Here is a 24,872-nt window from a genome sequence, read left to right as displayed (position 1 = left end):
CTTCCCGCTGAGCAGGGAGCCCTACTCGGGGCTTGATCCCATGATCCCGGGATCATGACCCAAGCTGAAGACAGCCTCTTAACCAACTGAGCCACCCAGGTGCCCCTGCCAACACTCTTTTAATCAGTGTTTAATCCATTTACGTTTAATGTTATTATGGGTAAATTACAAACTTTTTTCCAATTAATAAAGTTTATGTCTTGGAGTTTTGGGTGCATAGCAAAACTGAACAGAAAGTACAGACATTTCTCACACACTCCCTGTCCCCATACATGCACAGCCTCCCACACTAACATCCTACACCACAGTAATACATTTGTTACAAGCACTAAGCCTACACTGACACATCATTATCACCCAAAGTTCACAGTTTACCTTAGGTTCGCTCTTGGTGGTGTACATTCTAGGAGTTTCCATGAATGGTATAAAGACACGTAGCCACCATGGTAGTATAACCAAAATAGTGTCACTGGCCTAAAAATCCTTGGTACTCTCCCTATTCACTCTTGCCCCCACTTTACCCCTCCCACAACCACTATCTTTTTCTTGTCTTCATAGTTTTGCCTTTTCCAGAATGTCTTATCTTTGTAACCATACGATACATAGCCTTTTCAAATGGGCTTTTTTCCCTCAGTAATATGCATCTAATGTTCCTCCATGTGGCTTCATGGCCATAAGAGGCCATTTCTTTTTGGTGCTGAATAATATTCTGTCTCTGGATGACCAAAGTTCATTCATTCACCTATTGAGGGACATCTTGGTTGTTTCCAAGTTTTTGGCAACTGTGAATAAATCTACTATCAACAGCTATGCACAGGCTTTTGTGTGGATTTAAGTTTTCAGTTCATTTGGATTAATACCAAGTAGCGCAACTGCTGGATCTTATGGTGAGTGTGTGTTTAGTTTTGTTAGAAACTCAACTGTCTCCCAAAGCAGCTATACCATTTTGCATTGCCACCAGCAGTGAATGAGAGTTCCAGTTCCTCCACAGTTTCACCAGCACTTGTGTTGCCAAATGTTTTACATTGTGGCCATTCTGATGGTTGTATCATATTATCTCATTGCTAATTCACAATTCTCTAATGACTTATGATGTTCAGCCACTTTTCATATGTTAATTTCCACCTACATATCTTCTTTAGTGACCTGTCTATTCAGGACTTTCATCCATTTTGTAATTGGGTTATTCATTTTCTTATTGTTGAGTGTGAAGAGTTCTTCGTATATTTAGAGTAACAGTCCTTAATCAGATGAAGTCTTTGTAAATACTTTTTCCAAATCTGTGGCTTGTCTTCTCATTCTCTTTCACATTGTCTTTCACAGACAAGAGTTTTAAGCTTTAATAAACTTCAGCTTATCAATTCTTTTTTGTAGCTCATTTCGTTGGTGGTCTTGTTCCTAAAAAGTCACCACTGTATCCAAGGTCATTTAGGTTTTCCCTAATCTTCTTTCCTAGGAGTTTTATAGTTGTGCATTTTACATTTAGGCTTATGATCCATTTCAATGTAGTTTTCGTAAAGGGTGTAATATTTGTGTCCAGATTCACTGTTCTGCATGTGGATGTCTACTTGTTACAGCACTACCTCTTGAAAAAACAATCTTTGCTTCGTTGCATTGTCTTTCCACCCTCGTCAAAAATCAGTTGCCTATTTATGTGACTCTATTTCTGAGCCTTTGTTCTACTGCTCTGTTTGTCTATTATTTTCTCAATCTCACACTGTATTGATTACCATAGCCTTATAGTGAAGACTTAAGCTTTTAGCTTTATATAAATGGTATTATGTTTCCAATTTCAAGTTCCACTTGTTCATTGCTGGTATATAAAATAGTGATTTGACTTTTGTATATTAAACCTCATATCCTGAAAATCTGTTGTAACCACAAATACACACACACACACACACACACACACACACACATTTGTATTTTCAAATACACACACACATAGATATGATGGTTCTTTGTCAAGAGTGCTGCTGACTGTGTGACTGTGTGGCCACGGGACAGGGGACTGTGAGTGAGCCCAATACATATGAAGTAGCTCTTAACACAGTGCACACACATGTCAACTTAGTCTTTGATTTTTTTTTAAAGATTTTATTTATTTATTTGACAGACATAGATCACAAGTAGGGAGAGAGGCAGGCAGAGAAAGAGAGAGGGAGAGGAGGAAGCAGGCTCTCCACCGAGCAGAGAGCCCGATGCAGGGCTTGATCCCAGGACCCTGAGATCATGACGTGAGCCAAAAGCAGAGGCTTTAACCCACTGAGCCACCCAGGCGCCACTAGTCTCTGATTTTTATTCCTGGATGCTTTCTTCCACTTTATCACCTCATGTATTGTTAGTCGTATTCTCTCTGTATATTTCTCTAGGCTTTTCTCCTTTTTCTTCCCTGCTTTTATCTTGCAAATGTTTTAAACTCACATTCACTAAATGATCAAAATTAACATCACCAATAAATGGGATAAAGCAACATGACATGCCTCTTGGAAGGACACATTATCTTCCTGCTAAAAATGCATAACCATCATGTTAACCATCACACAAACCCAAAATGAAGGCCTTTATACAACATCATTGGTCTATTCTTTTAAAAAACATGAAGTCAATTCATAAAAGACAAAGAATGGCAGAAGCATTCCAGATGAAGAAAATGAAAGAGACTTGAGTCAGTGAATGAAATGCATGATCCTGGATTGGATCCTGTACCAGATGGGGGGCGGGGAGGGAACTATAAAGGACATTTACTGGGACAACTGCCTAAACAGAAATATATGTACATTAAATAACAGTGTTAAAAATTCCTGAATTTGGTAACTGCACTGTGGTTAGGTAAAAACAACTCCTTACAGTATATGAGTATTCTGTGTTCTCCTTTTATAACTTTTTGCAAAGTTTGAAATAACTTCCAAATCAAGTTGAAACATGACTCTATTCTGTATCTGCAGCTCCCTGAGCTGTTAGCTGAATTGTCTACTCACCGGCATTTAGTGCTCACACCAATACTAGGCCTTTTTGCCATAATTTCTCTTTAGCTAAATCCTGAATTTTGATTCACCTCCAGATTTTATCAGCAAACGGCTTACTTTCCAGAAGGACTCACAGATGCTACAGCTTCTAAGTTCTTTCATGATGTTTTTTCAGATGTTTTTTGAAAACACCTGCCTGTCTTCTTATCTGTGAAAAAACTGTCAGGATAGGACACTCCTGATCATTTTTTCTGTCCCTTAGAAAACTTTGGGAACAGTGTGGCACAGTTTTCTGGCATTGAATGTGGCCCCAGTGGATCAGTTCTTTGTTTTTTGTTGTTTTTTTTTTAAACCTTTTTATAAGGAATATGCCTTGTAAGGACCTATTTAGCCAGAGCAATTCCATCTTGGATTAAACAGCCATTTTGTTGTTTATGCAGTAAAGCTTAAACTGACCCCCCCCCCCCCCCAGGGGAACCTACTTAAAAGCAAGTCCAGGAAACCAGTAAAATATGGTTGACCAGTCCCAGATAAGAGAGCCCAAATACAAGGGTGGGTCAGGTCAGGTAGAGACATCAGAGCCCGGATGCAGGGATGAGTCGGGCCAGGTGGAGACATCCAATCAGTGGGGCGCGCATACTGTCTCCCTAGCTACCAAGGAGTGTGGGCCCCGCCTTTTGGGCGCCAATTCTGACCAAGGTGATACGCTAGTTCAAATAGCTACTATGGGGTGAATTGTAATTCAATTGGCCACCCGTGTGTGACCTAGCATGACTGTGCAGCTTTCTCTGTGTGTTACAATCTTAGTGGCCCCTGTGTGTGGCCAGGCCCAACCACATGGCCTTTGCTCTATAAAAGTTAGTCTGTGAGGCAGGGAGGGGTGGCCCTCTCTGTAAGAGGCAGCCCCGAATGGTCGGTTTGATTCTCGATGCTTGGCGCGAAATAAAGCTTGGCTTGACCTTCACTTTGTATCAGTCTCGCTCCTTTGATCACGGACCTATTATTGGGGGACCTAACAGCCTCTTCTGCCTGGGCAGAATTACCTCTAGATTTCTGAATTTCATTAATAATCAGTGTCTGCTTTGGTGTCAATGGCTTCGTACTAGTATCCTCCACCACGGCCACCACACCATATCCTTCCTGTGTGCAGACTCAGTTTCCTCACGTGGGGGAAATTTCCTTATTGTATCTCATAACATTTTCTTCTGTTACATATGCTGAATTCCTTACTGCAGAGATGCTAATTATCCTAATTAGGATTATCTCTGTCCTCCACAGCTATTATCCTCCCTCTAACTCCTCAGTATCTTTGTTCCCCTCTTTATTAGGACTACTAGCTCAAGCCCTTCCTTCGGATGTTTAGAAATGTTCATTAGGCTCCTTTCTGACTCATTTCACAGTCCTGACATGGTGCTGTTTTGGTCTTCACTCAGTTCCTTAACTTTTCACGTCTTTTGTTCCACTTGTGTCATTTCATCATCTTTGAACCCTGGTTGTATTTAAGTCACTGAAGTTTTTATATAACACAAAGCAATATCCCACTTTGGGTAATGCTTTCTCATGGCCTGAATTCCTCATCTCTCTTTGGATTCCTGTGTCCCTTCCTTTTTTTCTTCTTCTTTTGGTGCAAAAGGCATTCAAGGGTTCATCTTAGACCTTCCATTTGTTCGCATGTAATATAAATTCATTTCCCCCTGACACTCAACCTACTTTATCTGAGACCTTTAATCTTCCCTCTCCCAAGGTACGACAGGAAAACCGCGCTCCATTGTCCATTCATCTCTATAGCTGGAGGGCTGGAGGACCAGGCTGGAGGAAGTGCTTTTAAGGGGACATGCACAGTCTATTGGAGGTCTCTTTCATGGATTTTCCCTTTAGCGCCCCCTCTGAACAAAGGGGATCCTATTGCTACAGGAACATGTCTTTAGGCTTCAGTCTCGGGCAGATACAAAATTGTCTTTTTCACCATCTAGTCTCACCTCCTCTGCTGCCTTCCCTTCCCAGAGAGGGGAATGCAGCCTCATTTATGGCTGGAGGTGGTTACACGACACTATTACAGAGATCGGAATTTTCTTCTCCAAATTAAAAGACAAAACCATGTAAAGAGAAGGCCTTTCTGCCTTTCCCCACTTTGTCCCTCCCCGACTTCCTCATGGAAAGTTTCACAATCCCTGGAGGTACAAGAGCCCTGGTGACCAAGGCCCACGCTAAGGGCAACAGGAGAGCAGAAAGGAAGGGGAGGGTTCCTGAGGACATTCCTGAGAACTCAGCTGGACTGCCCACCTAAGGACTTATTATCATTTGATAGGAACCGCCGGCGCCCCTCCTCTTCCTTTTACTTAAGCCACTCTTTGATGACTAGCTATGGAAAATGACAACCAGCAGTTCTTCCTGCTGCTGGTAGAATCCCGAGATGGTCAAAGAGAGCTTCTAGCCTCAAAGATTCTTCTGTGACTTTTCTTCCAGGATGACTATTCACCTCTTCAATCTAATTTTCCCTAAACTGGGTTTGGCATAAGGATGAGGAGAAGCAGAGTAAAAATTCTCAGGATTCCGGGGCACCTGTGTGGCTCGGTTGAGTGTTCAACCCTTGATTTTGGCTTAGGTCATGGTCTCAAGGTTGTGGGACTGAGCACCACATCAAGCTCTGGACTGGGCATGGGGCCTGCCTGGGATTCTCTCTCTCCCTCTGCCCCTCCACCCTGTCTCTCTATCTCTCTGCCTCTGTCTCTCTCCCTCCATCCCGCTCTAAAAAAAAAAAAAAAAAATTATCCGGATTTTGCTACTCGTTTTCTTTTCTCTCACCACTGGAAACAGTGTCAAAAGAGTCAAACCACAGTCATGTACCTTCTCTTGGTTGAGAGTTTTAATATTTACAGCATGAGGCCCTTTGGCTTTGCTCGATTTTCCTGGAGACATTTTTTTTTTAAGATTTTATTTATTTATTTGACAGAGAGAGAGAGATCACAAGTAGGCAGAGAGATGGGAAGAGAGAGGGGGGAAGCAGGCTCCCCGCCAAGGAGAGAGCCCGATGAGGGGCTCGATCCCAGGATCCTGAGATCATGACCTGAGCCAAAGGCAGAGGCTCAACCCACTGAACCACCCAGCCGCCCGAGGAGACATTTTTTTCTAATAACCAGAAGAGTGTGTTCACTTCATTAGGTACTGAGGAAGAAAGATTCCATGATCAGTTTCACTCAGCCCTACCCGCCCGGAAGTCTCTGAGCCCAGATTAAAATTACAAGGGCTAATGTACACTGTCTTCCAAAATAAACTATGACAAGCAAAAAACCGTGTTGCCTTGGGGCACCCGCAGGCTCAGCTGGGAGAACATGTGACTCTTGATGTTGGGGTCAGGAGTTAAAGAGCCCCATGCTGGGCAGCAGAGTTTACTTAAAAACAGTGTTCCATTTCTCAACAGTCACATCTGCGAATCCAGGCTTGTTTAACATTTGCAGGCAATCATTCATAAGTCAATCTAGATGGTAACCCCAATTTTCCGTAGACTGCGTTTGCTGTACAAGTGTTGATAAAGCACTTATTGAGATCTAATCCCTGTCCAGTTTCTACAAACCAACTGTAACCTCATTTTGCAAATAACTGGGATGGGGGTTGGAGGGAGAAACCAACACTGTGCCCATAGTGAAAGCTCGGTGTACCTGCAATCCTTACAAGGAGGAATACACGGGAAATGATGTCTCAGACATTTCAGATGTAACTACTTCAGGTGGCTATTTCTGTAGAAGAGCTTATATTGTTACGATTACTTTTAGTATTCTCTATCATAGGAAATACTGCTCTGTATCATTTCCATTAATCTTGAGACAACATGACCCTGCCTCATTTTGCCCTGTATGCTTCCAGTACCCACAGAGGGCACGTGACCCACTCGTTTGGTGATCAGGCTTCTGGCAAGCACAACTCTCTGTGACACTGGGAGGAACTGAAATCATGTAAAAAAAAGTAAGAGTAGTCAAGGTTTCTGTATCCTGAGGCCTGGCTTGAAACGGGGTACACATCTAATCACTCGCTCATTCATTTGAATCTGCACACCATGCACTGTGGTTCCCACCATCTCACAGCCTGTGTGGGGAGAAGCATGAGAAACAGCCACAACACAGTGTTGTGCGTGTGACGGAGAACCGCGGAGACTGCTACCTGAACACAGAGCAGGAAGCAGCTAGCCCTGAGCCTGGAGAAGTTCCCCACGTGGGGACGGTGGGGAGAAGAGCTGTCAGAGTGGACATGGGAACGTCAGCTGACCAGGTGTGGCAGGAGAAACATGAGCCAACAGTGTGGAAGGTGTAAAAAGAGGAGAGTCAAGAATGTAGGTGGTGATACCAAATGTTCACAGAGGACGGAAGGGAAGCCACGCACTTGTGCCATCACTAGGTTAGTGATGAGTCAAGCAAGAGTCATTTCAGTAGTGCACTGGTGTGGCGAAAAGAGGACTGCGAGGGACTGGGAAGAAAATGGGAGGTGAAATTAAAGGCAGAAAATATGACTCCTTTGAAAAGTTTGGAAGTAAAGAAAAGAAGACTGGGCTGTAAGTGTGAACAGTATGGCAAGATCTAGAACCACTTTCAAGGAGCGCCTGGGTGGCGCAGTCAGTGGAGCATCCGACTCTAGGTTTTAGCTCAGGTCAGGTCATGATCCTGGGGCTATGAGACGGAGCCCCGCGTGGGGCTCCGTGCCTGGCGGGGAGTCTGCCTGAGATTCTCTCTCCCTCTGCCCCTCCGCCCCGCACCCTCTAAAATAAATAAGCTAAAAAAGAGAGAGAGAGAGAGAGAAAGCCACTTTTAAGAGAATGAGGAGGATGTCCCAACCCACAGAAAATCCAAAGGGGCCAACAGACATCGCGGCCACCGGCAGGCGCGCAGACTTCAGGAGGGACAGTGACAGTCGGAATGGAGAAAAGGAGACCTGAAACACCCAAAGTGGATGCACAAACGGTATGTGGTACCAGCATCCAACAAACACCATTCAGCCCTGACACCTGCTACAACCCCAAGAACCCCGAAAACAGGGCGTTGAGAGAAAGTGCCGGTCACAAAGGGTCACCTGCTCTAGGAATCCACTGATAGGAAACATCCAGAAAAGGCAAAAACCCACAGAGACAACACACAGATTAGCGATTGCCAGGGTTAGGAGGGAGTGATGGGAAGTGACTGCTTCAACGGGTAGGGGCTCTCCTTTTGGGTGATGAAAACGTCCTGGAACTAGACAGGCATGATGACCGTACTGCATGGGGAACATACCAAATGCCACTGAATCGTACACTGTAAAGTGGCTGAAACAGTAAACCTTGTTACATGTATTTACACGCGCACGCGCGCACACCCTAAAGCAGCATGAAACCAGTCAGGCCATTAGGCAGGAAAGTGAAGGTGAAAGCCAACAGTCAGCGTCAATCATATAATTAGGACAATCCTCTTAATCATCATTTATCAAGAAGAGGTAAGTTATGTTAACCATGAGGCTGAACAATATGAAATTGCAAAACAAGCAGTTTCATACAGTTCAATCTAGTATGTTCCTTTTTCAAAGAGAGAGCACTCTGTGACCGTCCATAAAGATTTCTGTCACTGTTGATGCCAGATATAGCAAGCCTCTCACGATCCCAGCTGATCCTAATTTTTGCTCCCCTCCCCCCACAAGATAAGCACCCCACTTGGGAAAGGCAACTCCCACAATTTCCTTTGTAAAGGACAATGTCTGCTAGGGAGAGCAGACGAGAAAGAATGCACACACGTAGGTTTTGTTTCCAGTTTTACCAGCTCTGTTCCAGAGGAAGAGGAACAGAGGAGTCCTTCCAACTCCAAAATACAATACTTCTTCACCCGGGAGCGCACGATGCCCATGAGTCAGTCAAGGCAAATAAGAATTCCTCCCTAAAAGTGGAAACTAACATCACTCCCCAACTTGGACCAACCAGTCCTGCTCATTATCAGCCCTCCTCATCTCAGAATATCCTACATCTTTTTAAATTGATAAAAAAGAGAGTAGGTTCTACAAAATCACCGTCTCAGGAAGGAAGGGATTCTCTTATTTTGATAAATGAGCTCCCATCCAATGGACAAACAGGAAATCAAACAGCCCTCATATTGAAGGAAGTTAATCCCAGTGAGATGAAGATTCACAACAGATTCTGGGGTGTCTTGGGCTTTCTAAGCAAAAAAAAAAAAAAAATTGAGGCAAAAAAAAACCAACAAACCAATAAACCGAGAGTACATTTCTTTCTTTCTTTTTTTTTTAATTTAAAGATTTTATTTATTTATTTGTCAGAGAGAGAGAGGGAGAGAGAGTGAGCACAGGCAGACAGAATGGCAGGCAGAGGCAGGGGGAGAAGCAGGCTCCCTGATGAGCAAGGAGCCCGATGTGGGACTCGATCCCAGGACGCTGGGATCATGACCTGAGCCGAAGGCAGCTGCTTAACCAATTGAACCACCCAGGCGTCCCCCGAGAGTACATTTCTATAGCATTGCTTGACCCCCACCTACCACATTCCTAGCTCATAAGTTTTTCTTTCTTTTTTATCCATAACAATAATAATTATGAAATAAGTGGAAGTAAGTTTTAGTCTCTGTATAGGATAGGAGCAGGGTACAGGCCCCTGAGTTAGTCCGAGAGGCGTGCAGGTCTTGGCTCCACTGCCTAGCAGTGTCCTTAGCAAACTGGTCAACTTTTGAGCCTCAGCGTATCTTCAAAAAACCTTCCTATCTCAGAGGTATGTTGTAATGAGTGTGAAACAGACAAAGCCGCCCCCTCGATAAATGTTCAGTGAATTACGATGCTACTAATAAAAGGAATCAGGATAGAACTCAGGTTCTGGGTCAATATTTAACCCATGCCCTGTCAGCCTCCTCTCCACTGTCTTAAGTTTAGGATATAATGATCCCACAGTCAGACAATTCAAATCCTTTCTTTTTTTCTAAAAGCAGGGTTTCCTGCCAAACATGGTGGCTCTGTAGTATATTTCTAAACATAGCTGATCAATAACTCGGCTTGACTACAGTAAGTAATGGAGTGAAATTTGTAATTTCATGGAAGTAAGCAGTACTCTAGATTCCTGGAGATTACACAGTAAGCGTGACAGAGCCAGTGAATTAATCAGTCTTCTGTAGACTAAGGCTGCTTCTAAATTATTTTGGATGGGTGAGTCTCTCCACTATTTTTGAAATGAAAAACACAGACATTATGCGTGTGTGTGTGTGTGTGTGTGTGTATAAAATATTTATATTTGTATTTATTTATTTCAAGGGAAGAATTACCCTAGTCCTCCCTGGCGATCAATATCCTTGTTAACAAGCCCTACCACTGAAGCCTATTATTGAGTTCATGCCCGTTTATTTCTCCTCAAGTAAAACACAGAACTACAAAGGGCCTAACAATCTGTCCTTTAAAGGGAAGTCACTTTTCTTAGTTTAGATCTTTGCACACCTACTTGGTAACACCCATCGAAGTCACTGACTTTCAAATCCTTTTCCAAAGGAAGGCAGTTCAAATGCCAACATGCAAAAGGGAAGAGCATGGGAGGCAGCGAGCCCTGCAAAGCTCTGTCCGAGGAAGCATGTCTCCTTCCACTGCTTTCTCGTTCTGAGTGACAGAAGCAAGGAATGTAATCAAGAGCCCAGTTAAGGTCACAACATGAGAGGAAGGGATGATCTCTCTGTTCCTCCCGCGTATGGAATCTGCTCTCTCTACCAGACATGCTCCAGGAGGTCAAGTGAGATGCCCCTCTCAGAGATCCTTCTCCCGCAAGAACTTACAGACACCCTGAGAAAGCTACCGTATGTTTAGATGCTCTAGTTTGTGCCAGGAAAAAAAGGACCTCATCTGGTCAAAGGGCTTCTATTTTCATGAACTCCAGTTTCTCATATACTGACCAAAGGAGGGGGCAGTAGCCCCATTTAAGTCAACTTTTCCTGACCTAAATCATTAGATGGCAAACATTTCTTGACACTATTACCTAAACAAGGGTAAGCAGATTACTATCTTCGTGTTCCTTTTACAAGTAGAAATAATGACAGGGCCATCTTCCAGAATTATTGTAAAGATTAAGTGAGATGATAGCTGTCATTTACTTGTGCTTGTCACATAGTAAGAGCCACTACATGTGAGCTATTAACACCAAAAGCGTCATCACCATCCTGGAGTCTGGAGAGATGTGACATTTCTTTTGTGAAGAATATTGTGGGAAACTATGATAACGACTTTAAAGTCTGAAATCAACTATCCAAAAAGTGCTTTCACCACAAACTGCCCCATGTCAACAGGTACTCCATATAATTACCCCAAATTACTCCATCCTAAGTGAGAATTAATCTTTGCCAAGTATGCTGGGGGGGAAAAACTCTCTTGAAATGTAAACCAACAATTAATGACCACCCAGTAAAATTCTCTTAAAAATCTCATTTTAAGAAACTGCTGAGGCCAGATGTGACGAGCAATTTAGCACTAGGATTCAACTCGGAAAGAATAAAAAGCAGGATAAGGCATTCTTTAAAATCAGTTTTGTTTCAGTGTTTAATGAACTTGCCACAAATCTTTGTGATTTAAATACGGAAGCCAATGGGTTGTGGTGAGTTTCTCGCCCATTCTGGAGATAACACACAGCACATAACACATACCAACGCACACAATTGCACATACGTACACAGTTCCATTAGGAAATGTTTAAAAAAAAATTTTTTTTTTTTAAAGAAAAGCAGAGTTCTATTTAAAAACGGCTGCCAACCCCCACACCAAATCCTTATCCTGGGAATTTGCTTCCTTCAAACCAGTTCTGATGAAAGAAAAAAGGAACCTTAAGAGAAAAGTAATTTTGAAATCCAGGCAATAATAGTAGGGAGAAGAGATCCTTCCTTTCCAGTTAAATGCAATGCTATGAGACTGTCTAATAAAGATCGTATTTTCTACTTGCTTGCAAGTTCCCCGTGTTGTTACTGGTCTTTTTTGGTTTTGGGTTGTTTTTTTTTTTAAAGAAAATCTGTCAACTCCCACCCTAAGTCCTACAGCAGCACACTTGAAGGCAAGAAGACACATCACACAGGCAACTTGGAATCCCATTTGGAGCCACACAACCACACCAAGGGACCTCCAAGTGCCCTGCCGATGGCAGCAGGCGGGAGCAGGGCAGAGCTAGGCACCCTCCCCCCAGGCTCACTGACCTTCTGATGACCTGTGACTTCGTCCCTGCTTCTCCCCAGCTCCTCAGCAAGTTTCACGTTCTCTTCTTGCAATGCCGAAAGCTGCTGGGACTTCTGAGCTGCTGCCTGCTTGAGGGTTTCTCTGCAAGGACAGTGAGTGCAGGGTTACCATAGAAACAAGACAGGCAAGGAAACTGTGGGAGACGACGGGCTTCACAGCACTGAGGAAAATATATCTGGGTCACGTGCCTGATAGGATCTATAAGAACAGGAGGCATCGGTATCTACGTGCAGGAGAGGCTAAACGGCTTTAACCCCTTGGGAGGAGGACTGCCTCCCACAATTATTACATTCTTTTTAAACCTAATAAACACTATATCCACCCTCTCTCCACCCACACTCACCCACTTCTATCTAAACACTCCCCGTACAAAAGGCACTGTTACTATAAAATAAACGACAAGCGAAGTGGTCAGTCCTCTTGTCTATAGGACTATTCCATTAGAAAATTATGCGAAAACCCACTATGTCGATAAAGTGATTTCCTTTGCTGTCAAGGTACTCTGTTCTGACTGCACAGATCTGTAATCTGTGTTTTGTTTTTTGTTTTTTTCTGGCAGAAATAAAAATCTAATGGTTCCATTTGCCAGTATCTGTCAGAGTCAAGTGCTAGCATCAATCTGGAGTGTATTTTTAGGATATCTCTCCAGGTGAAATGCCCAAAGGAAACGTGGTTTTCCAATTACATAACAGGTGTTTCATTTTGATTGTATTCTTTCCACAATGTTACTTTGTAATTAAAAGAAGCAAATAAAAATATAGCCTGCTGACCTGTGTCACAAATATCAGCATATAAAACGTGAACAGGCTAAGCGTATGTGTTAGACATCTTCCCAATATTAAAATTATCCAAAATATACATCTCAAATTCTTATCCTTTACACGTGGATATTGAAAATATTTTGTTTGATCACTGGATTTTAGTTTTCTGTCATAGAAGATTTTAATGCCACTATGAATTTTAAGTCTGTGCTGGCTAAACTCCATTTAGGGAGCTGTCATACATGGCTGAATCCTGAATCAAGTCCTCTGGGTATGAATCCATCTGCTGATGCAGGAACACATCTATTTTTAACTTCAATTGTCTAATGGGTGGCAATGCCTGGCATCTTCAGGTTTTTTTTGGTTTTTTTTTGAGTTTTAATTCTCCATCCACCTATAATATGCCTACTGGGGTAAGATTTAGGGGAATATATTTACACAAAAACTGTCCTAGCACATTAAATGAGGTCTTTTACAGAGATGCCTACATAGCAAGTGAGGAAAAACAGAAGAGATTTAAGCCTCAGGTCATTCAAAAGCTAGGAGGGTTGGTTTTAATTATGGATACACACACACATACACACACATACACACACACACACACACACACACACACACACACACACACACACAATAGCTAAAGTTTGCCTTCAGCCCAAGTCCATCAACTCTTGACAAATCAATCTGAAGATTGTACTTAAGATGCTTTTTTAAAAATTCCCAGGTGTCACTGACTTCCTTGGGAGATGTTTGGTTTGGACTCAGCATCTGGGTAGATGGTCAGTGGTAAGTCTGTGATCCTGCTGTCTCTTAAAGAGGTCATCTTTTTTTTTTTTTTTTTAAGATTTTATTTATTTATTTGACAGAAATCACAAGTAGGCAGAGAGAAAGAGAGGAGGAAGCAGGCTCTCCGCTGAGCAGAGAGCCCAATGTGGGGCTCGATCCCAGCACTCTAGGATCATGACCCGAGCCGAAGGCCGAGGCCCCAACCCGCTGAGCCACCCAGGCGCCCCAAGAGTTTCATCTTTTAATGGCTGATCATTATTATTATTATTATTATTATTACTAAGTAGGCTCCACACCCAGCATGGAGCCCAACTCAGGACCCTGAGATCTAGACCCGAGCTGAGATCAAAAGTCAGATACCTAACGAACTGAGCCACCCACGTGCCCCTTCATGGATTTTTAAATCCTTGGTTTCAGGGGTGCCTGGGTGGCTCAGTGGGTTGAGCCTCTGCCTTCGGCTCAGGTCATGATCTCGGGGTCCTGGGATTGAGCCCCGCATCGGGCTCTCTTCTCGGCGGGGGGCCTGCTTCCCCCTCTCTCTCTGCCTGCTGCTCTGCTTACTTGTGATCTCTCTCTCTGTCAAATAAATAAATAAAATCTTAAAATAAAATAAAATAAAATAAATCCTTGGTTTCTATTAAGAGCCCACAGTAAAGAAAACTAAAAGAAGTCAAAGAAATTACAAAATTTTCTAAAGTATTGATCTATGAAAGCATTATTTTTTCAACATAAAATCTATACAATGCTTTCATGAACACTTTCTCAATCAATCCTCAAAGCCCAATGAGGCTACTATTATCTATATTTTAAAGATAAGAAAACTGAAGCTTAGGGAAGCAAGAGATTTTCCCCAAATCATAAATCCAGTAAGTTGTAGAAGCATGAGAACTGCAGTTAAATCTGGCGATGGACCTCAGCTGTGATTCAAATATAGAAACACCTTTCCATTTTTCTTTAGAGTGTAGCGGGTACATGCATTTCATACAGGAAGAAGGCTCTTATAGCCCAATTTCCAGAAATACTCCAGGGAACCATTCTGAAAATACTTCAGGTATTTCTAACAATTTTTAAAGCTACTTTTCTTTCTACATGACAGAAGACTATCCCAGTTTTAAAACTGGAAGGCAAATACGTATTTTTTTTTAAGATTTTATTTATTTATTTGACAGACAGAGATCACAAGTAGGCAGAGAGACAGACAGATAGAGAGAGAGGTGGAAGCAGGCTCCCTGCAGAGCACAGAGCCCGATGCGGGGCTCGATCCCAGGACCCTGAGATCATGACCTGAGCCGAAGGCAGAGGCTTTAACCCACTGAGCCACCCAGGCGCCCCGCAAATATGTATTTTTCACACTGACTTGCAAACATTCTACCTACAAGTCTATTATAAATCAATTAATGGCCATGCTAAATCTATTCTAGATTTATTACTGTGTCAGGTGAGTAATTAAGAACAACAATTAAACTGCTTGTATCATTTTCCCTAAGATTTAAAATTATATATCAGGGGGAAACATCTTCTCTCTCCACCTGAAAATAGGACTTAGCTAACCAAAGCCAAGAATTTTCCTAAAACCAGTCTAATAAATAGCATAGAAGGAACACTTAGCTACAAGCACTGAGTTGCCAGTGCCAAGGGCAATATTCCATAGGAAGTAGTTCCGATTAGAACTCCAGTGTCTACACTGGGGTCCATTTTCCTCCAGGAACTGAAGTCCTGTCAGGTGAGGGGAGACACCAGGAATGTTCTGAAGGTTATGAAGCGCCCCGGATACATGCTGAACCACAGAGAAATCATCAGCTTTGGGCACTGAGGAACTAAGGAGCAGTAAAATGACTGCCTTTTTTTTTTTTTTTTTTTTTTTTTTTTTGAGAAGCACCATTCCCATTACATAGTACATTTATTTTAGATGGTCCTTGAAATGTGGCCAAGTCTACCACAGGGAACAATGAGTCACTGGGGGCAGGGGCTCTTCCAACCTACTCCCTGTACCAGCTTCTGAAGCCTGTCACTGGTGTCTCCCACGGCTCTTCCCTCTGGCTAAGGAACCCTGGCCATAGTGTGCCAGGTCACCCACAGAAGACACGACTCCCTCAGGCCCGGTGGGCCAGAGGAAAGGTGGAGAGGCAGAAGCGGCACAGGCTGTTTGCCCAGTGGTCCTGGTTCCCCCTTACTCAGAGATCTGGGGACAGTGGCTCCAGGTGACAGGCCACGGTTAGAGGCAGCAGCAGCAGGGCCCACAGTCTTGCGCTCATGATCCTTTGTGCCCACAGCCAGGAGCCCAGGCTTTTATTATTCACCGGAATCACTCAAAGAAGGGCAGAAAATTTCTCTCTTCACAGAGGTTAAGCCACCCCGTATTAACTGGGGGCGGGTGACAGGACAGTGACACAGTGAGGACGCTGGACGCCTAAACACTAGACCCGCAATGGCCATTACGAGAGACTGCTAAGTAGTACTGCGGGGGAGAGGGGTCTTAGCGACGTCCCAAGGGCTCTCTCGGCTAGGTCCATGCTGACCCTGCCCCTCCATTACCTAGTGCGGCCCAGAGAGCTCACAGGTGGGGTTATGGCAGTGGGAGGTTGGTTAGGGAATCTTCTCCTGCTGCTCACATCCTCCCTCACCAGCTGCCTGTGTGACACAAATGAACTCAAGTCAACAATGCTCTGAACGCTCCAGCTCAGCCTAACTCCTTTCTGTGTCACGGGCAAAGCCCCGCAGCACGCCCACGGCCACCCTCTCAGAGCTGGTGCTGCCATGGTTTCCCATCACGGTGACCTCTATGTGCCTGCGTGCCGTGGCTTCAGAAGGCCAAGAAAACGCAAGCTGAACTTCCTGCCGGTCCTGAGCGCATGTGTAAGCTGAGAAGTCTGTGAATACGAAGGGAGCTGGTGCAAACTTTCTCAGCACCGTCTGGAGAAATACTAAGACTGAGGTCCGGAAGTGCCGAGTCACTACACTGGGCACCTCGAGCCAACGCGACACTGTGTGTTAACTGGAATTTCAATAAAAATTAAAAACAAAATACAAAGACCGAGGAAGGGATTAATCACACTCCCTGAGTCACTCGGAAGAGGCATTTTACGATCTCTCCGAAGAACCCGACGTGTCCTAGGTTCAGTCTGAGTTTGAGCAACAGCTCGCCTTGAGGATGGAGGCTTGGACGTGGTGCTACTGTCTGACTGATCTCGTGCCTCTGTCTGCTCAGAACAGGAAGCAAATAATTTAAGCCCTGGAAGGGTAGGGGCCGTGTAAATCCGTCTCTGTGTCCTTTCCAGCTTGGAAGACACAAACGTTCACCACATTAACTGGCTTTAAATTTTTAGGTTTACACAGCTGGTTTATGGTGTAGCTCTCAGAACAGAAGAGCAAAATGAATTCTACACCTGAACTATCATTTCAAATGCCTGATAAACACCAACGATTATGACGATTGGACTTGAATGGCCGGGACTTGGAGCTGGTATTGACAGAGGAAACACGGTCAGCCTGTCTGCCTGAAATCAAGGGAGCAGATTGAGGGATAAACCTTGAGTAGAAAGATTCTTCCACAATTCTCTCACCTGATTCCCATGCGAGAAGGTTTGCTTATTCTTAAAATCAAGATTGTTGATAATCTTGAAAGGCAGATGCCTTTTTTCTCCCTACAGATAGGGTTTTGAGAGATTTTTAAAGCACACTGCTTAAAAAAAAAAAAACAACAACAACTCCAATTCCTCTTGTATTTTCTTCATAAAGTCATACTCGAATGCCACCTGCCCTCACTTACCAGCCAGCACACACTCACTTTGATCCTTTAACCTGGTTACTGTTGTGACTTAGCTACCTTCCAGCTAAACAGTTACAGGGCTACTTTCCAGGCATGCTACCACATTTGGGAGACAGGAAAGGGGCAACTACTTTTTAAGTACTTGTCAAGTTATTTTTTTAAATAGTCTCGTCTTCACTTTTGCAATATTAAGTCCCCCGGTTTCTCTCAAAGGAAATGAACTTACATTTCTTTCTTGAACTCTTCCATTTTTTGGTTCTCTACTGTCAGAAGTTCTTTTGACTTGTTCAGCTCTTCCACATTTTTCAAGTTGTTTTCTTTAAGTGTATCCAACTTAAAGACCAAGAAAAAAAAACTTGATGAAATTATTTCATTTCCCAGTAACATGACTGGATAGACAAATTATTCATGCAAATGTGCACTAAAAAGACAGGTGATATTAGTCACTTGCAAAAAAAAAAAAAAAAAAAAAAAAAGAAAAGCCACCAGGTAAGGAGATGACAAATGACCATGACATTATAAACTGCAAGCCTCCCCCTTACATTTAGTCAGACATTCCCCGTACACCCGGCCAAAATGTCAAACTAAATTGCTACATGAATTACAACCAAAGTTTACTTTCATTTTGTGTACAATTCTCGATATTTACCATTGAACTTGCTATTCAAGTATGACCCCTCTTAAAAAAAAAAAAAAAAAAAAAAAAAACAGAAGCCAAGAAATAAATTGCAAAGGCATTATATCAGCAAGGATTATTCTTTGTAATGAAAACAAAAACTCCTTTCCTTCCCCACAGATTAGTAATTTCAGATGTATTTGTCAACCTTAGTACCAAATGTCCTGACTGTAACAATCTTCCAAATGAAATTATCTGTAGGTGGGACAATATTTGATTATCCATCTTAACTTTGATCTGACAAGGAAAAGAGCCAGGCAAGTGAGGCTGAAAAGCCTCATATTCATTCGTTCAGCTCCATCATCTGCACATGGGAGAGGCAGCCAGCTTAGGGCCTGGCCCTGGTGGGAACACCAGACACATGATTGGAATGAGTGGGGATGTGACCAGCTATAGGCTCTGACAGGTGACCAGAGTTCTAGGTGCAGAGCCCCGATCAAGGAGAGGGAGCTCGCTCGGGGCCGTCCACTGCCCAGGGTGCGCTCCTGGCACCACGGGGGCTTTCTGGGACTTGGGTATTTCCTATGGTCAGAGACACCTTTGCCACGTCACATGCTACCAGTCAGAAGTCCCAGACATTGCCTCGATGGTTTTACCATCACAATATTACTTTTAATGCCCTCTACAACTAATAGAGGAATCTGGAATTCCAGATTCATAGAATAAGAAAAACCAAGTATCACAATGGGTCCAAAAAAATGATTCATCTGGTCTTGTATTCTGCTATATAACAAGGACACCAAGGGCTAGGTCATGAAGGCACACAATTCTCCCCGATTCTACCCTTAAAAATTAGATCCATTCCTTAAAATCTTCTCATTTTAGCTTATGTGACTATCATCTGATTTTTTTTAATGCTTTCTCTTCTTGTCTTAGGACTATCAGTTCTGAAAATGTACCCCCTTCTTCGTCCAGTTGTATTCGCCCTATAATCATCTCAAAATGTGCAGGTCTTTACAGATTTCCATCTTTGACCTTCCATAATGAGAAGGCCTAGCCTCAACACGGCAGCTCCTCAATGTGGCTAGCCCTTTCCTTGCTTTAATAGTCTCACCTGACTATCCCTTTCAAAAGCATAACGATTTGGGCAAATCCATCTACTTAGGATTCACAGGTAACTGCTTCCCGAAGAAAGGAGGGGTTGGTATGAGCTGGGCATGGGGAGCAGGAGGACCAAAAATGGGTCCAGGAAGAATGAGAAATATGCTACTTTGGACAGAATCGAGGTGATCTCCATGCCACAATCTGTCTGAGACCCAGAAGTGGCTGTTTGGAGAGGACACAAAAGGGAACCAGGACTGAGTGATGGCAAGAAAAGGCTTACGTCAAACTCAGGGCTGAGAAGCGGAATTTAGTGGCTCCAGTTGGGAGAGTGCTGAGGAAAAAAATTGTGTGATTTCAGATCAAAGATACAGTCCCATCACTGAAGTTACTATAGAAAGCCACGCTATCGGGGTTTTCCCCTCATTATTTTTTTAAAGGTTGACCCTACTAAGTGAGTAATGAAGTCATACACTTTATTTAATATTATCGTGGTTCTGATGTACAAGCAACTCCACTAACATGGATCAAACCTGTATGAGGCCACACTTCAAAAAATAAACAATCCTGAGTTAGTGATCAAACATTCCATGAAGTCGGTAAGCTGTCCTTTGTACAAAAAGCCATTTAAATCTGATTACTTCATTCTGTAGTTTTTCATTTGTTTGCTTGGTATCCTCCAAGGAGGCCAGAGTCTCGCTCTTCTCTTTGGTCATCTGTTCCATTATCTGCATGGCGTCTTCTGCCGTTTGAGCAGCCTGAACACAAGAAAACATCGTGAGAAAAGAGGACAGCCCTGGGCAAGCCCGTCGGGGACACTCAGGCTGTGGGGCTCAGGCAGCCCTCACTGTCTGTGTGGTAAAGGTTAAGGACCAGTTACCAATCCAATGCTGAGGCAAACAGTCTGAGCCATGAAAGGGGAACCAAGCTACAGACCCTTTCTGTGCCGTTCTTCAAACAAGCCAACTACAATATGATATTTGCATATTTTCAGACCCTTCCAACCCTACATCTTTCCAAGCTCCAAAGTTACACTGACAGTCATGCTCATCACTCTGACCTGTGTTGGAGAGAAACATTCACTTCTCTGATAATAAACAGTAACATCCTTACGTAGCTGAATTTTCCCTTTGTCGTATTTACTGCTGTATGTCGGCAACACTATTCTCGCTATTTCAGATGTGGGGCTTTTGAAATAACTTGTAATTTAGGTTGGGGATTTCTCAAGTAAAGATAAAAATTATTTGGGCAATTATTAACATAAAGGCTCAAGTGTTTAATGAGAAGCATTAAATGGAAAAGCCTGAGAGAGAAGCTGTGGGTAATGAATATAAACATGGCTGTGAATAAAAAAGATCACATGGATATGGACACAAATCCTTAGCTGATAAGATAAAAATAATTATAAAAATTAAAATTTTTTGTTTATTTCTTATGAGAAAGAAAATATTTTTAGGCACTTGCTTACAACTTCATGCAGTCTTATAAAGCTGATGGGAATTCTGCATTATGCCTTCCCTACCACCAGCCACGGAAAAGTTCACTGGAGTGTTCCAACTGCATTTGGACAGACAAAAGCAAAACAGTTAAAAGCCAAACAGAAGATACTATGTTTTGCTATGTCCCCATTTTACTACCGTTCTTAATCCTTTAAGAACCACAGGTAAGGGAGCCTGGGTGGCTCAGTGGGTTAAGCTTCTGCCTGCGGCTGGGGTCACGATCTCAGGGTCCTGGGATCGAGTCCCGCATTGGGCTCTCTGCTCGGTAGGGGGCCTGCTTCCTCCTCTCTCTCTCTCTGCCTACTTGTGATCTCTGTCAAATAAATAAATCTTAAAAAAAAAAAAAAAAGAACCACAGGTGACCTTTTCAAGAAAATTTCTCCTTAAATTAAAAAATGTATCCTTTTTTTAAAAAAAAAAATATATATATATATTTTTTGACAGAGAGAGATCACAAGCAGGCAGAGAGGCAGGCAGAGAGAGAGAGGAGGAAGCAGGTTCTCCGCTGAGCAGAGAGCCCGATGCGGGGCTCGATCCCAGGACCCTGAGATCATGACCTGAGCCGAAGGCAGCGGCTTAACCCGCTGAGCCACCCAGGCGCCCCAAATGTATCCTTTTTATTCACAGTTTATGATTCTTTCCAATGGAGAAAGACAGCTGCAATTAGAGATTTAGTACAGAACTGTCCCTTCGGGTGGTCAGACAAACAGCTTGAGACACACGCGCAGCTACTTGGGTGGGGTGCATTTCCCTGCTGGGCGGGAGGACAAGCTGCCCAGGGCCGCTAGGAAGTTAGTGCACGGGGGTTAGTAGTCCAGGCCTGGTCCCTGACCCTCCCATTTTACCGTAAATGACTGAAGAGTCTCGAGCTCTCTAATTTTAAGAGTGAGCTTGCTCTTGTCTTTCCTCAAAGTACGGTTTTCATTTTGAGATTCTAGGAGGTTGGCTGAGATGTGGCTGTTGGTTTTGGCCAACTGGCTAATCTCTTTCTGAAGGATGAAGTAGCTTTCTGCCAGCTTCTCCTTCTCCTTCAGGTGCTCCTCCTTGGCCAGCATCATGTCTCTCTTCTCGGCCAGCAGGTTCTTGTTGTCCTGCACCACCTTGGCGCGGTCGGCCAGCGTCATCTCGTGCTTGAGCCGGAGATCGTCCAGGATCTTGGTGAGGTAGCTGTGCAGCTCCTGCAGCTCTAACTTGGACTTGGACAAGGTGCTGAAATCGCTCTTCAGAGTCTCTATGTTGGCAGCAAGCCGAGCTGTTTCTGCACTCAAGAGCTCCTTCTCCTTAATTATCTCTGCCACTTTCTGCTCTGACTTGCTCTTCTCTTGGACAAGCACGAACTTTTCAGACTGCAGCTGTTTAGTACACACTCTTAACTCTTCCAGCTCCTGCTCTAGGAGCGCCATCCGCCCCTGAAGCTTATTGTTTTCATACAGGGACGACTCATTTTCCTGCGCTCTGGCTTCCTGCTCCCGGACAAAGGACTGCTGCACGGCGCGGATCTCCTCATTCAGCCTCTGACACTCTTCTTGTAGGTTCAGCCCATCCCTCAGCAGGATGTTCTTTTCAGAACAGCACGTCTGAAGCTCAGCATTCAGGCTCTCCTTGGCTTGCAGGGTGCTCGTGTGCTCTTTTTCTAGACTCTTCCTGGCATTCTGGGCCTCTTTCAGCATCAGAGAGAGCTCATGCTTGGTGGCGGCCAGCTCTTGGTTTTCCCTTTTCCTCTCCTGAAGCTCCTTCTCCAGAGTGTCGAGATTCCCAAGGAGTTTCATCTTCTCGTGCACCATGATTCTTCTGCTGGCGGACTCCTGATCACACTTCCTTTGGAGATCTCCCATGGTTTTCACGGAATTCTCCCTTTCTGCAAGCAAATCTCCATTCTGCATTTCCAGGACAGACTTTTCCTTCAAGAGACTGTCATGCTGCTTTTTGAGCTTGGTAATCTTCTGACAGACCACCTCCTTCTCAGAAGTGAGGAACGCGATCTTCTCGTTCAGGCTCATCTCGACCTGGGCGGCCTCCTCTGAGCACTTCTTCAGTTTTTCAGCAAGGAGCCTGTTTTCACTTAGGAGTTCTTCTTTTTCAGCCGAGAGTTTTCTCTCAGAGGAAGCCAAGGTTTCTTTCTCATGCAGAAGCTGGATGCACTCAGAGTCTGTGATCTCCCGACTGGTCTTGATTTCTTCCAGGAGCTTGGTGAGGCTGCTGTTCGTGGCCTGAAGTTGCCGCATCTCCAGCTCTGCCTTCCTCAGAGCCCGCTGGGCCTCGTCCAGCTGCGTGCGGAGCCCACTGGCCTCCGTGCTGAGCAGCTGCTTGATCTGGAGGGCGGCCTCCAGGCTGGCACTCAGCTTTTCCTGGTCCTGAAGGAGCACGTCCTTCTCAAACTGCAGATCTTTGCTGCTTTGGAGAAGATTTTCTCTTTCCACTTTTAAGGCGAGGCACATGTTATCAAGACCTGACTGCTTCTCCAAAGCTGACTTTTTCTCAGTGGTGAGATCTTCGATCTCCTGCACCAAGGTTTTCTGATCTTTGACCAGCTCCTCGTAAGAGCTCTGGAGCTTCTGAATAATTTCATCTTTATCTTTGGCCAAGGCAAGGTTTTCAGTAACGAGCTTCTTGATGTGATCCTCCAGGTGATTTTTTTCCTCCTGATCCTTCTTAGATTCCGCAATCAAAGTATCTTTGCTGAGCTGGAGCTGTTCCACGAGCTCCTGCACTCTTGCTCTGGAAGCCCGCAAAGAGTCGTTTTCCATACTGATCTTCAAGAGTTCTTCCTGCGCCGTGTTAATTTCTCCCAGTAACTGCGCTCTCTCAACGGCTAAGGATTCCTTATGGACCTGCTCCTGCCGATAAAGCTTTTCAGCATCTTGTTTTTCTTCTAAGACTTTCTCCTTTTCTAAATGAAGCGTTTCATTGACCGACCACAGTTTCTGTTGATCTTCCTGAAGCAAAGTTATTTTGGCCTCCACCTCTACCAGCTTTGATAAAAGTGAACCTTTTTCTAACTTTAAAGCATTTCCCTCCTGTGCAAGAAGCTGCTTCTCTGATTTCAGACCCCTCAGCTCTTCTGACATTAGTTCAATTTCTTTTTTGGCTGATGTTAACAAATAAGTTAGCGACTACAGAGACAAAGGGTGGAAAGAATGGAAACAAAATGAAATCAAGCAGACAAATGCGAGCCCAAATAACTTAATGTAACCTAAACTGTAAAAGTTTGAAAAAAAAAATTTTTTTTTTTTACAATAAATGTCATAGAAACTACCTGGATAACAAGGGGGGGGGAACTAGATGAAAAGAGCCCATAAAAGTATAATTAATACAAAGCAGGTTTAGCTTTGCAAAGTGCTGGTCTACCTACTGGTTTATTTTTTCTTTGCAACACTTCTGAAATCATCCCTGAGTGGTAACTAACAAGGCAAAAAGTGTAGTTTGACTTCGACATTGGGGCGTGAGAGTCTTTCCTGCCCTCCCAACTTCCCAGTTATTTCTACTGTAGGAAGAACCCAGGGAAGAATTTTTTAAAAATCCAAACCAGAGAACTACAAAAAGTGAGTGTATTTTAACCAAAAAAAGGGGGGGGAAGGATGAGGGAAAATAAACTGTTGCTTTTCAAACTAACCACAAGACCTTGACCTTCTAAAGGACAGTCACTGGCCTGACCAATTTAATCCCAATATTAAGTCTAACTTATTAAAAGTACAGACCAATTTGCTAGGCTTTGGTGAATAAAATAGTTTTTTTTAAAAAATATACTGATTTGTATAATAACTTGACCACATTATCTGTCCTAGCGCTGTCCACACCTTCTGCAGTGATGTGTGTGTTCTTTGCACGAATACGGTAGCCGCTAGTGAGCACGTCAAGTGCAGCGAGTGTGACTCAAGGGCTCAATCTTTAATTTATTGAGATTTAACAAATTCAAACTCAAATTAATGTGTCCAGTGGCTAGTGCCTTGGACAGCACAGCTACAGATCACTGGCTCTTTAACTTGGAAACACAGCAACTCTGTGGGCTCCCTGAACGTCGACATCTTATATAAAAAACCTGTTGAGCATATAAATTATCCCCGGGGGAGGGGGGGAAGTACATCTTAAGGTATTATCAGATTCTTAAAATAGTTTGTGAGCCACTATTGTTAACACTGACATCCTCAGGAATCGGATATC

The 24,872-nt window shown here is 43.6% G+C and overlaps 1 protein-coding gene across 15 annotated transcripts in view; it reads right to left on the bottom strand.

Moving 5' to 3' along the window:
- Window positions 1-24,872, bottom strand: part of CLIP1 (CAP-Gly domain containing linker protein 1) — a 125,510-nt gene that overhangs the window by 15,698 nt on the left and 84,940 nt on the right. For 10 of the 15 annotated variants that reach the window (XM_047697038.1, XM_047697042.1, XM_047697048.1 and 7 more), the window contains 5 exons: window positions 21,557-23,824; window positions 19,854-19,970; window positions 17,722-17,828; window positions 16,262-16,357; window positions 12,140-12,260 (listed from right to left, as the gene is read on the bottom strand). In XM_047697038.1, coding sequence (XP_047552994.1) covers window positions 12,140-12,260; window positions 16,262-16,357; window positions 17,722-17,828; window positions 19,854-19,970; window positions 21,557-23,824 — 2,709 coding nt within the window. The remainder of the gene's footprint in view (window positions 1-12,139; window positions 12,261-16,261; window positions 16,358-17,721; window positions 17,829-19,853; window positions 19,971-21,556; window positions 23,825-24,872) is intronic. The other 5 variants (XM_047697051.1, XM_047697052.1, XM_047697053.1 and 2 more) reach the window with 2 other exon arrangements.

This window comes from Lutra lutra, chromosome 12 (genome assembly GCF_902655055.1).
Source record: "Lutra lutra chromosome 12, mLutLut1.2, whole genome shotgun sequence".
NCBI classification, from domain to species: Eukaryota; Metazoa; Chordata; class Mammalia; order Carnivora; family Mustelidae; genus Lutra; species Lutra lutra.
This window is presented reverse-complemented; position numbering and strand designations above follow the sequence as displayed.